General features: G+C 32.4%; 1 protein-coding gene across 1 annotated transcript in view; it reads left to right on the forward strand.

The window, feature by feature from the left end:
• The window catches only part of SCN1A (sodium voltage-gated channel alpha subunit 1), a 96,224-nt gene that overhangs the window by 68,248 nt on the left and 10,447 nt on the right, over positions 1-17,529 (forward strand). Inside the window, exons 19-23 of the mRNA XM_022569939.3 lie at positions 1,676-1,849; positions 5,597-5,719; positions 12,577-12,858; positions 15,566-15,619; positions 17,160-17,297. Coding sequence (XP_022425647.1) covers positions 1,676-1,849; positions 5,597-5,719; positions 12,577-12,858; positions 15,566-15,619; positions 17,160-17,297 — 771 coding nt within the window. The remainder of the gene's footprint in view (positions 1-1,675; positions 1,850-5,596; positions 5,720-12,576; positions 12,859-15,565; positions 15,620-17,159; positions 17,298-17,529) is intronic.

Raw genomic sequence — 17,529 nt, forward strand, 5'->3', positions numbered from 1 at the left:
TAATCCTTTCAGTAGCATTGTTTTATTATCCAATGCATTATTTTTCCTGAACCCTCATTCTACATCCATTTCTGTGGAATCAGCCATCACCTCTGTTTGATAGCCCCCAAACTGTTATCTCCATTTATGACTTCTTCCTTAAACATATGTCCATCGCTATATCCATCCATACATACACCCATCCACCCATATACCCACCCACCCACCCTTCTACCCATCTCCAGTGCATCTTTAATTACCCCACTTCATTCTTACAGACTATATACAATGTATAACTATGCAGTTCTGGATTTACTTTTATTATGTATACATATACTTCTAACAAGCTATTTATTAATTTTTGCTTATTATTAAGTAACCCCCCAAATTTGTCCCTCTAGTTTATTCATTATAACCAAAGAACATGAGTATTTAATTACTCATATTTTAACAAGAAAGTAAGCATGGCAACCACAGTAAAGTCCTGTGATTGGGTATATATAACTTCTAAGTTCTGATGAATTGTGTTTATGAATGATATTATTATTATCTCTTTATGGACAGTCAAAAAGTCCTTAGGAACCACTTCTCTGTCTGTTTTGAATTGGGTCCACTGTTCTTATACTACTCAGAGAACAATGGATATTAGTAAAAATAAATATTGGGCAGTGTGCCTAAGGGATTATTTAAGGACTGGTTTCTCTCTATATAAAAGTGTTCATCAGAATCAGTTTCTATTTATATGAAAATCATTTACAAAAATATAAAGTATAGCATATAGATAGCATTTTAGGAAAATGCTGACACAAATAGACTACTTAAGCCATAAGATAGATGTAGATAGATAGATAGATAGATAGATAAAGGATGGAAAGATGATAGAACTTGCCTGATTGAAATGCAATTACTTAGGTTTCTTTAACTTAAAAGTGTATAATTCTAACACAGGCCTATATTTTTCTGCATATCTCTCTGATGAAATAAATTTTATCTACATGGCACTTTAGACAAGAAATAGTTTTTCACCATTTAAATGAATATATACTTAGATATAAAATATCAAGTGAGGTTCATATTAGAAGAAGAATACATATTAGAGTCTAAATGAGAAGTAAATTCATCTTACCATCCTTGTCACACCATATCTTTGCTGAGAAATATAAACTATCAACAAAATGAAGGGGACAAAGGGAACAAATGAACTCAACTGTATAGTAAAATTAGGCAATGTGATGATCAATTACAATTTCTGCTTTATGAAAAATATAAGCCTTCACTTTTTATTTCTTCAACCTCCTTTCTATGGCAAAAAATAAAAATTAAAAAAGCCAACAGGAGGAAGCAAAAGATATGAAACAAAAGGAATAAATAACTTCAAGTTAGGGTAGCAGCATCAAGATGTGACATCAAGAATTATTTCCTGAACAAGTCAAACTAATTCATTAGAGTTATGCTTTTACTTCTTCCTTCCAGTTATATCAATAGAGAGCATAACTTTTCTCCTGATTCATTAAAAGATCTTTGAGATAAAGAAAAGACAGTGATAGCTACTCTTCCTCTACCCTCCTATTCCAATGAAGTGTCATATATATAAAATCAGGAAAAGATATTTATATGTGGTCAGAAAAAATAGCTCATAATAGTTGTAATAGTATAATAGTTTCAGAAAGCTAAAATGAATAACTTTTCTTTATAGGCATTTGAGGATATATATATTGATCAGCGAAAGACGATCAAGACAATGTTGGAATATGCTGATAAGGTTTTCACTTACATTTTCATTCTGGAAATGCTTCTAAAATGGGTGGCATATGGCTATCAGACATATTTCACCAATGCCTGGTGTTGGCTAGACTTCTTAATTGTTGATGTAAGTATCCTCCTATCTTTATCTTCCATTCAAGGTAATTTGTTTTATCTATAAACTAATTCTAAAATAGTGAATCTTTGATCACTCTGTTATGCTGACAGGATATGCTACTTAGTAGACACTAAACTAATTCACTGAATAATAGTGTAGTTTTTGTAAGAAATAAGCTAATTTAATACTGATTTAGCATGGGGGGATGGGATTTGTGGTGGTTATCTAGAATAAAAAGCTGGGGAAAAACGTATCAGAACTTTGTAGGGAGAGTGGTGAAATAGGGTATGTTGTTTAAATTACTTACGTTGTGAATCAGACAGAATCAAGCTTGAATCCCAGCCCCACCACTGACTGGTTGTGTGCCACTGAGTAACTTACTTGGCTTTTGACTCTGTAAAATGATGATATTAGTACATACAGAGTTAAAGACATTCAATAAACAGTGATGATGGTGGAAGCGAATGTCAATTTTTAAAAATTCTTTTTCATCTTCTCAAAGTTTTTAAAGGATATGTTTAAAGAGTAGATTATATAGATTATAACTCCATTATAGGAAGTAAGATGTACGGGGTGTAGTGAAAAACTCTACTTCATTCTGTGATGGGGAGTTTCCCCAGTGTAACTGTAGATTTGCAGCAAGCCCATAATGTACCAACAGCTCTTCACAGAGTTTGTAAACCTAATGATTAATATTTCTACCCAAAACAAGTGGCTGCCTTTGAGATTTGTTAAAGGTAAACATCATGTTATATGTTTTAAGTTTGGCATAATTTCAGTTTTAGAAAAGTGTGTTCGAAATATTACAAACTTCATAGGCAACAGTTTTATTACCCAAAGATGATAATCCAGCAGAACTATGCAGATTTCTTATGGAAAGTATTTCTAGAACTAAGGGTCATGCATATACATCATATCTCTTTAATTCTGAAAAAAGGCAAACCCAGAGCTATTTGAAAAGCTTAACAGTGTTACTATGAAACGAGTGAATTGAAAAAAGCCTCAAAAGAGTGATAAGGGGTTCACATCCAACATATACAAACAGCTCATACAACTCAGCATCAAACCAAACAAGCAGCTAAATTAAAAATGGGCAGAACTGAATAGAAATTGTTCCAAGGAGAAAATGCAGATGGCCAATAGGCACATGAAAATATGCTCAACATTGCTAATCATCAGGGAAATGCAAATCAAAACCACAATGAGGTATCACCTCACACCCTTCAGAATGACTATCTTCAAAAAGACCACAAATAACAAATGTTGGCGAGGATGTAGAGAAAAGGGAACCCTTGTACACTGTTGGTGGGAATATAAATTGGTACAGCCACTATGAAAAACAGTATGGAGGTTTCTAAAACAGCTAAAAATAGAATTATCATATGATCCAGAAATTCCACTCCTGGGTATATATCCGGAGAAAATGAAAACACTAACTTGAAAAGGTACATGCACCCCAATGTTCACAGCAGTATTATTTATAATAATATAAAGATATGGAAGCAACCTAAGTGTCCATCAACAGATGAATAGGGGCTTCCCTGGTGGCACAGTGGTTGAGAATCTGCCTGCTAATGCAGGGGACACGGGTTCGAGCCCTGGTCTGGGAGGATCCCACATGCCGCAGAGCAACTAGGCCGGTGAGCCACAAATACTGAGCCTGCGCATCTGGAGGTTGTGCTCCGCAACAAGAGAGGCCGAGATAGTGAGAGGCCTGCGCACCGCGATGAAGAGTGGACCCCACTTGCCACAACTAGAGAAAGCCCTCGCACAGAAACGAAGACGCAACACAGCAAAAAAAATTAATTAATTAATAAACTCCTACCCACAACAGCTTCTGTAAAAAAAAAACAAAACAACAGATGAATGGGTAAAGAAGATATGATAGATATGTGTATATATATATATATATATATATATATATATATATACACAATAGAATACTACTCAGCCATAGAAAAGAAATTTTCCCATATGCAACAACACAGATGGACCTGAAATAAATCAGACAGGAAAAGACAAATACTGTATGTTATCACTTATACGTGGAATCTAAGAGTAAAGCAAACTAGTCAATATAACAAAACAGAAACAGACTCACAGATATAGAGAACAAACTAGTGGTTATCAGTGGGGAGAGGGAATGGGGGAGGGGCACAATAGGGATAGGGGATTAAAAGGTACAAACGACTATGTATGAAATAAATAAGCTACAGGGATGTATTATACAGCACAGGGAATATAGCCAATATTTATAATAACTTTAAATGGAGTATAATCTATAAAAATTTTGAACTACTATGTTGTACAGCTAAAACTAATATAATACTGTAAATCAAATATACCTCAATAGAAAAAAGAAAGAAACCTCAAAAGAATAATTGCTTCAGCATGTCACAAAGAGAAAGTTTCTAATATTTGAGATTTCAAGCATTAGAAGTTATATCATATTTCAACTGCTCATAATTTTTCACACTAGGCTTTAAATCTAAATATAATTTAATCCTTTTGAAAATTCCTGAGCTTTGCTTTTCTCTTTTATGCTTATTCCATGTCTGAATTTTTTAGTGGAAGAATGATGATTTTATTTATTATTACGAGTTGGTTTTTTAATAGCCATTTCCGAAATATTTTAGGAAAATAATTCTGAAGGGAATTTTATAGTTTTGCAATAATCATACTTTTATTTTTCACGGTTCTATTTTAATTACTTCATAAGGATCAGCATAACACTCTAAAAAAAGACAAAAGGAATTATAGCACATCTCAAGTAAACTAAAAAGCATATTAAACATAAGCCAACTTAATACACTTAAACATAGAAAATTTTGCAAAAATAGTATCCAGTGTATTTGGAACTATCCAATACCAGCTATTCTCAAACCAAAGAAATTCTAACTCTGGATACAGAGTTTTGGTCTTTATTTAGAGAATTACACATCTAAAATTTTTATTTCTTAGTTTTAGTTGCATATTTCATGCAGATGAAGTTAGTTTATTTATTTCTTTATTTGGTAAACATTTATTGACTGGCGATTTTGGGCCAAGTCCATGGCAGAAGCTCTAGATTAGTATAAAAATTTTGAGTAAGTTTCATGATGGAATTACTTTTAAGTTACATTATTTACATAGGAATAAACTTTAGATAAGTGAAAACACAAAGTATTAGCAAGACAACAAAAATTCATCTTCAAAAAATCAACCTCAAAATTAATATGACAGCGCATTAATTTCTGTGGGTATCAATTATAATTAGTTGAAAATACCAACACAGGATAGATATTTCTTGCTTTTTCTGGTACAGTAGCAGTTTTTGTATTTTATTACTGACCATTGGCAAAGCCCTAAATTCAGCAGCAACTTAATAAAATAAAGGAAGACTAATCAATGACATTTTCCTATACCTGGACTTCTTCCTTTTTAAAATCAATTTTTACTTAGGTTTTCTAACTAACTGAGTAATTACTAAATCACATGACATTTAATTTTTTTATTCAACTAGTTTTTAATTAACATCATGAAAGCTACTTTCTTTGCATGCAACTAAAAATATTTCCTTAAAATTTTAAAAGGTTTACTGAGAATATGTAGCCACTCATCTTCTGAGGAATTATAAACAAAAATTGTAATTACCACAATGTTGTAAATAACTATACTTCAATAAAATAAATTATTTTTAATTGTAATTATTGTATTACATAGTAACTACAAATTGAATGACAATGATTCTATTTATTTACTTTTGTGTGTGTGCAGGTTTCATTGGTCAGTTTAACAGCAAATGCCTTGGGTTACTCAGAACTTGGCGCCATCAAATCTCTCAGGACACTAAGAGCTCTGAGACCTCTAAGAGCCTTATCACGTTTTGAAGGGATGAGGGTAAGGAAAATGAAAGAACCTGAAGTATTGTATAGAGCCAAAATTATTAAAGTAAATTTTAAAAAAGGAAAACTCATGCATGCAAAAGGAATGGCAAATCCTTGCAAATTGCTACTTTTTCCTTTTATCTGTTGCATATTTACTTCTAGGTGATATGCAAGAGAACCTAGGCCTCCCTTGAAATGATATAATATCATTTATCTGCCGTGCTCATTAAAATGACTTTATTTCCTAATCCATTTTGGGAGTTTCCTTACAAACCTGTACACAAAAAAAACCAGATGCACTATTAAAGTACTATGTGTAATGATGATGATAATAATCAACTAAAGTGAATTCTACATCATGTGCTTCTCATTTGTGGTGGTCTAAGATGTACTTAATGAGTTTTATTGAAAGCAATATGAATCATACATGTGCCTAAATGTAAGTGTAAAGGAAAAAAATTTTTAATTGTCAAAATTGTGTCTGTACATTGCCAAAGTTTGCGTTATTTGAATGTATTCAAGGGTAGATATTAAATATTAACTGAATTAAAAAAATTTTTTGTTATGTTAATATAGCTTCAATTTATAACTACATTAATCTTCTTAATTTATATAAATAGCAGTATCACCTTAAAGATTATATATAAATCTACACAATTTTTCATGAAAATGAATTTAAACTTTTATAACATAATGAATAGAAAATATAATTTTGACTCATTACCATAGATGATTCATAAATTAACCATAACTTAACTATCATTTATATGAGTCACAGAAAATTTTATATTACTCCTTTTAAGGAAATATTACAGCATTCCCTATGATTCATAGCAGGTTAAAAATTTTGTCATTATTGACTTGTTATTTTCCATGCCTTTTTAAAAATCTGAAGCATTAATCTATAAGATGTATAACACAAAAATTTAGTTTCTTTGTTTTAATCAAATTTCCTTTTACTAAAACAAAGCTGCTGAACTAAGTGTGATTCCAACAGAAAAATCATTGCTCTTTTGCTGCCTAAGATTTCGTTATGTTTATAGAAGCAAAGCTGTATTGTAGACTTGCATTTGCATTTTCTAGTTTGTTGATAGCCTTATGTGTTCTTCTAAAATAAAATTTATTATAAATGTCACCTTTTAAGAACATAAGACTATCTTATGAAATCTTCAATTGAAGACTTCTGCAATTTCCCTAACATATATAAAAAATGTTTCCTCACTAGAAACAATTTAACACAATATAATACGGTCTTATTTTATTTCTCACAGAGATCCTCAAAGCTTACTAAAATGTTATTGGAAATTCTCTTCAGGATATGTGAAAATTAAGTTTATTTCCCAATTAAAATGTCACTTTTGTTTTAGACTGGTAGTTTCAGTTCTGGAGAAAAATATAATTTTTATACATTCTACTTAAACATTTTTTTATTTTTTTTGAAAACATTTGATTGATTCTGCTGAACCAAAGTGATACGTTCGAAAAGTTTTCGAAATCTGAACAATGCTAAACATTTGGAGCTGTTGTAATTATTTCAAATTTGACCTTTTGGAAGTTTATTAAATCCATGAGTCAAATGGCCAGATATTTTCATATTTAACACCTTATTTCCATAACAGTATTGACCCTGTGGGCCTTTAATTTTTACAGAAATAACCTTATCTATAATTTTGATCAATAATGCTTTTTATATTATAAGGAGAGGCTAATTTTTGAAACTTGGAGTTTTAAAAACAAAATCCTTATAGATGCTGATAGGAGATGAACTAATCGTTTAAATTGTCAGATTTATGAATATGGTCCTTGCCTCTTAATGACAGCATATATACAACCCTAAAATGGCTGATGATTTCAACATGTATTTGGCATTGTAGAGACAAAATAACCTGATTATTGATTCTATTTTTGTTTCTTTGTTTCTGGTATTTGGAATTTTTGACTTTGTAAACAATATAATCATGGATGATGGTGAGGATGGAAATAATAATGATGATTATAATTGGGAAGTTAGCTTTGAATATATTCAGAAACTCTCATTTTATTCTTTTCCCTAGCAGCATAAAATCACAATAGCTATGTGAAAGCGTAAATCAGGCTCATTTTATTTTTGTTTTGTCACTTCTTCAAAGCATGTGCTTTAGTGCAACATTACCAAAAAAAGCATGTTGTACAGTGCTTGATAAGAAGTTAGAGAGTAAGAAATAAATTATCATCACTCTGCCCTTTATGTTTTGCATGTTCTATGCACATTTCTGGCTGACAGCTTTGAAACATTTATTGTATTTCAAATTTCCAGTCCAAATTTTCAACTTGTAAAATTGAACTGAGTGAATTGATGTCATGGATAACTTAAGTAAAATAAATTTTGTATTTTTAATTTCCTTGTCTAGGAAATCTTAAATACCTTCTTTTTCAAAAGAACTCAAGCCTTGATTGATAGGTAAACAGACAGAGAGCATCATATACAAAAAGTAACACCAAATGTTCTGTCATATCAGATTTCTAACTAATAATAAACTATATATTTCTATTTTATATAGGATAATCTTGCTCCAACTTGGATGGGGTGGAGCGCTGGTTCCGCCCCTCAGCCCTTTATTATGGGTACTGTATTACCCCTTTTGCTTCCTTTCATCCTTTCACTGTGACTTTGTGTTAGTGGGATGAGGGAGGGCTTGGGAAGGGTACTATCACACCACAGTAAGGAAAATACAGTATTTACATTCTAATCCCCTATTTTCAATTGTCTTAAATTTTCTTTTGAGAAAAATACCTTTTGTGAATTTACGCTCTGTGGATTTGAACCTCAACTGCTGATATCTTTATTAAGTTTCACTCAATATGATTTAGATATGTGTATACTGAGTTATCCATTTATGGGGAGATTATCTGATTGGTGAGGGTGGGGGACCCTGGTTTAGAATGGTTGCGTGAAGTTTTTAACTTATCAAGATGATGATGCTGTTTGAGGCATTTAAAAGAACACTTGCTATTTTCTACTTTGGTCCGGGGCCTGAAAATTGACATCAAGATACCGGCAGTGGCTTCCTTGCCTGTTGACGTGTGTGAGCAGATGCTAGGGTGCAGTATTCCAGGTTTCATAAAACTGGTATTGATTGTGTGATCATTCTCATGCTTTATTAAGTGTAAGTTTATAGGGGTTATTTTTCAAATATAACAAAGCAAAAATATATTAAGATAGAGTTGAGTAAGCACATGTGATTTGTGTTTTAAATAAAGTAAATATGAAAGGACCCACTTATTTGAATTATACAGACTAGAACACCCACCTAGAAATAAAACATCTTATTATGTGTATTAAGATAGAATTTAATGCATAAACTTACTTCGTAGACTACGTCACTCCCAACTAACCTTTTAGTATCTTAGAAAATATCATAGTGAAAACATAAATAAAAATGAATCTACATTTTGTTTATTCATAAAGTTTGGGAATAATGTGCAAGGAGGACAGTTTTTATTTTTGAGGGAGAGAAAAAGTTGGAATTTTTGTTTGGATAATTAATGTATCATATCTTTCAAAAATAATTACCATAATTAAATCCCACAACACAAATGCAGACATTAGATTTAAAAAAGATTCTATTACTCTTCTTCATACTTTAAAATGTGTGATTTCTACTTTGCCTACTTTTGATTTTTATTCACATAGTTTTTCAGTATTTTGATTAAAGAAACATTGCAATCCATGAGTAGTATTGATTTGAAGTTCAAAGACAATTAATTCAGACAAGAGGACATTTCTGCATGTATCAAAATTCCCAACATTAATTTGCATATTTAATTGTCAATCCCTCATTTCATGTTGATTTACTTAAAAAGCAGATAATGAACCAGAGACAGAAAGAGTTTCTGTAGGAGTGAGTTGTGTGCTAGAATACAGAAATTCTATTTTGATGATGTTTTGCAAAGCATTTGTGAGAAGCAACCTCTAGTATTAATTCATTAAGATAGTTCCTTTCTTAGAACCTCCTTTTATGCAGCCTGAAACTTCAATTTGTTCTTTCCAACTTGTTTAGTCCAGTTCTGTCTAGTGCCTTCACCACCTGGGAACCAATTACTGCAGTTCCCTAGAGCCAGAAAGGAGTTAATACCCCTCCCTCTGTGCTGAACCAAGGAAGGGCTTGGGGCTCTTGGGAAAAGACAGTCCTTTCTCTCATCTTTCATTGCCTAATTTAATGAGATTTTAAATATGAATGGACCTTTGTATAGTAAATCCTTTTATCTTCATAAAAATAAACGTTTTCTCTGGGCCAAATGTATGCCAGCCATTGTAAATGTACCTTGAAAGGCACTGCTGCTTATATCATGAATTACATAGAGTTAATTTTAGTGCAAATCCAATCCCCAGTTTCAAAAGAAACCCCTCAGACTTATTAGCTAACCCCAAATTATTTTGTGTTCAGCTCTTTATTCTCATCCCATATCCAGAAATAGCATTTAAAAATTATGTTTTGATCAATAAATGCTAAGCTAACCTTTACTTCATTCATTCATTCAATCACCATTTTTGTAGTCCTGTATTCAAAGCACCTGCTATATTCCTGTATTCAAGGCACTCAAAGGCTTGGAGAATTCACAAATATATTTTTTCATCTTAAATTAAAAAAAAAAAAAGCCTACCATCTGTCAAGATTACGGGAATGCCATTCATTAACTCTAACACAGAGCAATCTGGGTACCGGATAAGTGCGAGTGACTCTAAGGAAAATTAGTGAGGTCGAGTAGAAGAAGCACTAGATGCCATTTCTAGTCTACATTCTGAGCTTAACCTAGCTTAGCTCATTCTTCTCATTTGCCAAATGAGAATGCAGTAGTAAAGTATCTCTATAGTCCTGTCCAGTGCTGGAATTCTGATTTTTGAATTCAAAAGAGGAAACACTCATCTCTCTTTTGGAGGCTAAACTGAGAGGTGAAGTGAGGCTCCATGACAGAAGTGCTGCTTGAACTACAGCTTGTGAGAAGAGAGAATGTTTCAGAAGGGGAGGTAGTGGACATGGAATTTCAAAGGAAAGGGCATCTCAATTCTCTGGTAATGTTATTAGCACATGGTAATTACATTAGTTGGATTGGCATGAAGGCTAGGTGGCTAGGGAAGTTAAAACTAGAAATGCAGATTGAGAAGTGATTTGAACATCAAGGTAAGGAAAATGTTTGATAATCAGTGGGAAGCCATTAAATAATTTTAAATGAGAGTTGGAGATTAATTCATCTTATATGAATGAAAGGAAGGAGGAAATTGGAAGACTCTGAAAATGGTACAAGTATGTACTAACAGATGTCAGAACTAGGGTGGCGATCATGAAAATGGAGAAGTGATAGAGGTGAGAAAGGTTTGGAAGAAAAAAGTGTTAGACCTACAGATTGATGTGAAAAGAATTCAAGAAATAGGTGTAGGTAGCCAGTGTTCTGCTCATGGGCTAAATTGGGTGTTGTAGGTAAAAAAAAAAAAAAAATGCATTTTAACATGTGCTTTGTGTATACACAGTAGAAAAAGCTTTTTAATCTGGCTGGTAGGCAAAATGTTTGGAAAAGGAGGGAAATAAATAATAACTTGATTTCAGCTTTCATATCTTGAATCCAAAGAAATCTAAGTGTATCCACACATTTAAAGTGAAGTATAAAATAAAGACTTATTCATTCAGTTGTATTAATGCAGACGGCCACATGAGATAAAGGTGAGGTGCCATGTGTCAGCTTGGTAGGCTGCATAGCTCACATCATCTGGATCTGCCTAGATAATTCAACTGACTTCACTTTTTCATTCTCATTCCCCTCTTTGTCATTAATGGTTTTATTATTGCCTTTGGCCCACTTTCAGATTGACAAGAGTCTTAGAGGTACACAGGTAGAATTCAACTTAGCTATGAATGTTCAAGTCTGAGGCATCATCCGCCACTTAGGAGCATTTTAGGGCCTGTGTTTATCTCTCTCTTAGCTACTCATGTGCATCTCCAATGGGAACTGTAGAGAAGGAAGCAAGGACAGTCCTCCCTACAGTGTTGCTAAATATAAAAACTCAGAGTTTTAATTTGTGGTCCAGGAATAAAGATAAGAGGGGCAAAAATGCTTCCATTAAAAAAAAAAGCTAATTATTTAGCACAGAACTTGATATAATCACATCAGATTTAGGAGCTATCATCCCCAAAATGGCATCCCTCCTTTTCTTATTTTCCTAAGAAACTGATTTCTACTATGTTTCATTTAAAATAAGTTTATCAAATTAAACTCAGTAAATGAAACAACTGATATGACTGGAGCTTGAAATAAACGATGTGATGATCTAATGAAATACATAATGCTAAATTGTCTTGCTTCTTATGCAAAAATTATTATTAGTCATAGCAATGCATGAATAATTAAGGACAAAATTATATTAGGTATTTAATAATTTTTTATATTTATACATCTGAATTTTTAGTTTAGTAAAATATATCAATCAAATCAACTCTTGTCCCAACATTTTAGTTTCATTCTTTAATATACTGCCTTTTTTAATGAGTTAATTTTCTCTGTTAGGAATTCTTACTTTTTCTAATAAAAACTTTTCTGACTTCATCTGACAGCAAATTCCTCTGATTTTGTTTTCCCTTTAACTTTTCAGTACTTTCTCCTCTCTTTTTAAAAACTTTTTTATCTTTGATATACTATCTAAATTCATTTCCCTAAATGTATTGCTTATGAAAGAATGTATTTCATTTTAAGACATTTTTACTTTGCTTTTAAATATCTTAGAATAATCTTGATAGTAAAAAAAAAAAAAAAGAATGACTAAAGATTACTAGGGGAATGTCTTTTCTTTTAACCAACAAGAATTCTGACTTTTCTTTTTTTCCATTTGTGTATTAGGTGGTTGTGAATGCCCTTTTAGGAGCAATTCCATCCATCATGAATGTGCTTCTGGTTTGTCTTATATTCTGGCTAATTTTCAGCATCATGGGCGTAAATTTGTTTGCTGGCAAATTCTACCACTGTGTTAACACCACAACTGGTGACATGTTTGACATCAGCGAAGTGAATAATCATTCTGATTGCCTAATACTAATAGAAAGAAATGAGACTGCCCGATGGAAAAATGTGAAAGTAAACTTTGATAATGTAGGATTTGGGTATCTCTCTTTGCTTCAAGTTGTAAGTGAACACTCTTTTCTCTGAAATGTGTTTATTGTTTGGAATAATAACAAAGTAATGATATACAGCTATTATTTAGTTACTAAGAAGAAATTTTATAACGTATTTCCTTTTTTCTCATTTTGATTTATTAGTACAAGTTCATGAGCCCAGATGGGTGGAAATGTCAGTATATTTAAACAGTGCAGACATAGTTGATAGTGGCCAGGTATTTTAGTTGATAGTGGCCAGGTATTTTAGTTCTTTCCGAAGGTCTTTTTTTCTTCTCATATTACTCTCTCTTCCCATGTGAACAAGTTGATTAATAAATCAATAAATTTGCTATTATTTTTCCTATTGCGATTGGAAAGCTTGTTTCACTGATGGATCACCCCCTCCCCGCAAACATACACCCTTTACACACCTGATTGGATTGTAACAAATTGGTGGGAATTAAATTAACTGCTACTGAGTTGTATCATTTGGATTGAAGATTGGGAAATGATATTTAGGTTTTAGGTTTAGATCCTCATAGCAAAATGAAATAATACCAGGTAACACTCAGACACAGAAATCAAACACAAGCGGCTGTTGCCTCACCCCAAATGTCCTTCAGTACAATTACTTAAGTCTTTTTTTTTTTCTCTAAATATTGATGTTTTCACTACTGGGTCTTTAAGACTGAAACATAGTTCACAATTTATAAAAATGTAAAAGATGGTGGCCTCTTAAACATTTTCATTTGATGCTGCTTCTGACTGCAGCTGCATCACAAGAGAGCAGTGGGTAAAAACAGAGTCTAGGTCGTTTGAAAAACATTGTAAAAATACTGTTCTATTTTGGCCACTGAAAACTCATCTTAAAAAAAAAAAAAAAAGCTGCATAAGTTCTTTCCTGTGGTTCTGCAGAGTCTTTAGGGAAGAAATCTACTTTGTTTCACCAGGGTTGTGTTTTCAGTTGTTCAGCCAGGAGATTAAGCAAACAAACCTGGACTGGTCAAAATCCTCCTGCATCTCTTTCAGAGGTGTCAGTACTGTGATTATTTTACAAGTTCTTTCTACCTTCTTGTTAGAAATTCTTATTTCTCTTGTAGATGTTTCTGACTTACTCTGAACGCTTATGCAATTAAAATAGAGATTTTTATAATCTGGCAAGTATGATTTCTTTAAATATTAGCCTAGACACATGATGATATTTCCTTGGGCCCTTATCCTAACGCTTAACTAATAACCACACTTGTAAATATCACTAATTTATATCACTTCCTCCATAAAATTGAGAAAGAAACATTGAAAATTTCAAGCAGTCCCTTAAAATGCTAAACAAGGGGTAAAGATCCTGTATGAAGCCATTAAATAAATTCTGCTACTGAAGTACTGATTTATTCTTGGCTTTATACAGAATCATCTCTGTTGATTAGCAATTCATTGAAATGGTTCCTTGAATCACTTTTTTCTGTTCCTGTACCTAGTGTGTGATGAACCTGTTCTATCATTGACCTCAGCCATTGACACATTCAATATTTCCCTCTTTGATAGACAAATAAGTTCTATTTTCTAGCTAAGAAACTTTGCTTTCTCTTCACTGCCATCACCACCACCCTTACTTGGCTTTCTTCCCATGACATCTACCACTTCACAAGTGTTAGTGTTATAAAAACAAAGATGTGTTGAGATACAGACGCTGAAAGCTTTTTGCTAGATTTGCTCACTAAGGAATAATCCTCTCAGGCCCGTAGGGCTCAAAATTCATGTCCTAGGGCACGTAACAAATTACTGTAAGTTATTACACTTGGAATACCAAGTGTACTATTATTCACTTTTCTTACCCAAATTAACTCACTCTCATCAAAAATTACAGAGGGACTCCCTGGCGGTCCAGTGGTTAAGACTCCGTGCTTCCAACGCAGGTGGCGAGGGTTCAATCCCTGGTTGGGGAACTAATATCCCACATGCCATGTGGCATGGCCAAAAAAAAACCCCAAAAACAAAACAAAACAAATGAACAGAAAAAAAAAAAAAAAGGAGTATTATTTTAAAAAATTACAGAGAAGAAAGTGGAATATAGGATTATTTCTAGATGTTATGCTTTAAAATTCTTAAAATGTTAGTTGCAACTGACTTTTTGTATACCTGTATGATCCTTAGAGTGTTACACTAAAGAGAAACCATAAACTTTCAGCCGTTTTGTCACCTTGTAGATAGATTTTAGTGGGTGATCATCAGGTCTAAGTTGTAGTTGTTTTGCTGCTACAAACATTGCCAAATGTGTTGGCATTTGTAAAGCTTTCTAAAAGTATTCCGCCAAATCTTGATAGCACTTTATATTGCATGATTGGGAGGGAGGGAGACGCAAGAGGGAAGAGATATGGGAACATATGTATATGTATAACTTATTCACTTTGTTATAAAGCAGAAACTAACACACCATTGTAAAGCAATTATACTCCAATAAAGATGTTAAAAAATAATAAAAAAAAGAACTGAGAAGTATTTGTGAGTTGGTTATCAAGCAGGAAGATATATCAAATGACCATTCTGTTTATTATATGGTCGAGAAATGAAGAGACTTACTGAGATATTGTTGGTCCAAAATCCATGTAAAATTTGTTTTGAGATGTCTTTTAAAAATGTTCCTTTTAAAGAAATATATCAGGAAGAATATTTATTAAACATCAGGTCTGAATTATTTTTACTCCAAAGTAAAACATGCGTGTCCTTTTTAATAGGCCACATTTAAGGGATGGATGGATATAATGTACGCAGCAGTTGATTCCAGAAATGTAAGTATTCTTTACATCCTAAGTCTTTTCACAATATTGATTAGGCACTAAAATTAACAGAGCATAGCAGCTAAATGGAATGATTCTACAGTGAATTTTTAAAAAGGGAAAAGTATGACTCAAGTTAATACTCAAGTATTTATCAGAAAGATCTTAGTAAGATATATCAAAATGGAAGTCAAACTAATGTAACACATGAGTATATTTAATAACTAACAAATATCCGTCTATTAACTATTTTTCTATTTTGTTTCCTTTTTATCTACCAATTATATAATCAATAATAATATTGGCATGCTGGAGCAAATGTGAAGAAATACATGGTTACCATCAGTAGTTTACCCTCCACATTAGACAAGTTAGGGATGTTGTCTAGGCAGAATTAGATTTCTGTAATAGTCACTTTAAAATCCATTCTTTTATATGATTATAGCATCCATAAATTTACTGGAGCCTTTACAGAGACTGTTATCATTTCTGTGATCAACAGTTTCCTTTAAGTTTCTATCACCTAAGACCTACTTTTTTGATTTATCCTACAATAGTCTTTTTCAGGCTTCAAGAAGAGAACTGAAATCCATGCTCATTCCAACTCTGCTCTTCAAAATTTGTAAAATTTAGTATTTTCTCTTTATCTTTCCATTCTGAAGTCCCATCTTCTATAATCATGAAGAATGAACTTTACCCCCGGAATCTTTAAACTGATCTGATAAGCACACTTTTATCTTTCTTGATGTACATTTCCCATATGTGGCTTTAGTTTTATGTTGAGTACTTTCTTGATATCCTCCAGAGATGAGTTATTTCACTTTGTTACTTATTGTGTTTGTTTTGTGCGTTTGGTTGGTTTTTAACTCTGTTATCTTTAGGAGGACATGAATCTATTAGGGCACTATCTATAGTGACTCCTTTACCTCTTTACTAAGTGCTAAGTAAAAGCTCAAATGCTTATTTATTATGAGTACAATCTAGAGATTAAATTATCAGTTGAGGATTTAGCAGATAGCATGTCCAATTATGTCTACTCAATCTGAAAAATTCAATGAATGTTATAATGTTATAGGCAGGATGCCAAACATCGAAATAAGTAACTCAATTCTTATTTGCTAAATAAATTCATGCATCAGGAATGATTATTTCTAAAATAATCATTGAAATAGTCTATGCATATTTACTGATGTAAAATTTTTTTCACTATTAATTTTTAAATTATTAAAATGCAATACCTTAAAAATTCCCAAATTTAGTACACTACTGTCCAAATGGCAAGGTATTAGTTGTATTTATAGTTAGAAAAAAATACATTTCAAAATCATCATACTGTATTTTTCACATGAGAACACTCTGTTTTTCACATAAAAAATTATCCTAAAGGCTAATTTCAGAGATTTATTTTTTAGAGGTAGCTGATTTAGAGGAAATAAAGAAAAGTACTGCTTAGGTGTTACTAGAAATTTTCTTTTCTATTCTCATGAAAAACACCAGTGACTACCAGCATCAAATGTATTGTAATATCTTACAAAATATTCTCCTTTTGTAGGTGGAACTCCAGCCTAAGTATGAGGAAAGTCTATACATGTATCTTTACTTTGTTATTTTCATCATCTTTGGGTCCTTCTTCACCTTGAACCTGTTTATTGGTGTCATCATAGATAATTTCAACCAGCAAAAGAAGAAGATAAGTATTTCTAATATTTTCTCTCCCACTGAGATAATAAATTATTTGAAGGGTTTTCAACACCAAATGAGTACTTTAACTCAGAAACCAAATGGGATTATATATTAAAATCTATTTTTGCATCCTCCCCCTCTGCCATTCACTGCCCATGTCTTTCATGGTATAAAAAGCCAAGAATGAGTGTATTCCATTCTCCTGTGCATAGGTTCACAAAATCTCTCTCCTCTTTAAA

Source organism: Delphinapterus leucas, chromosome 8 (assembly GCF_059928025.1).
Source record: "Delphinapterus leucas isolate spDelLeu-1000000601 "Yukka" chromosome 8, BTC_Dleu_Yukka2, whole genome shotgun sequence".
In the NCBI taxonomy this organism is placed as follows: Eukaryota; Metazoa; Chordata; class Mammalia; order Artiodactyla; family Monodontidae; genus Delphinapterus; species Delphinapterus leucas.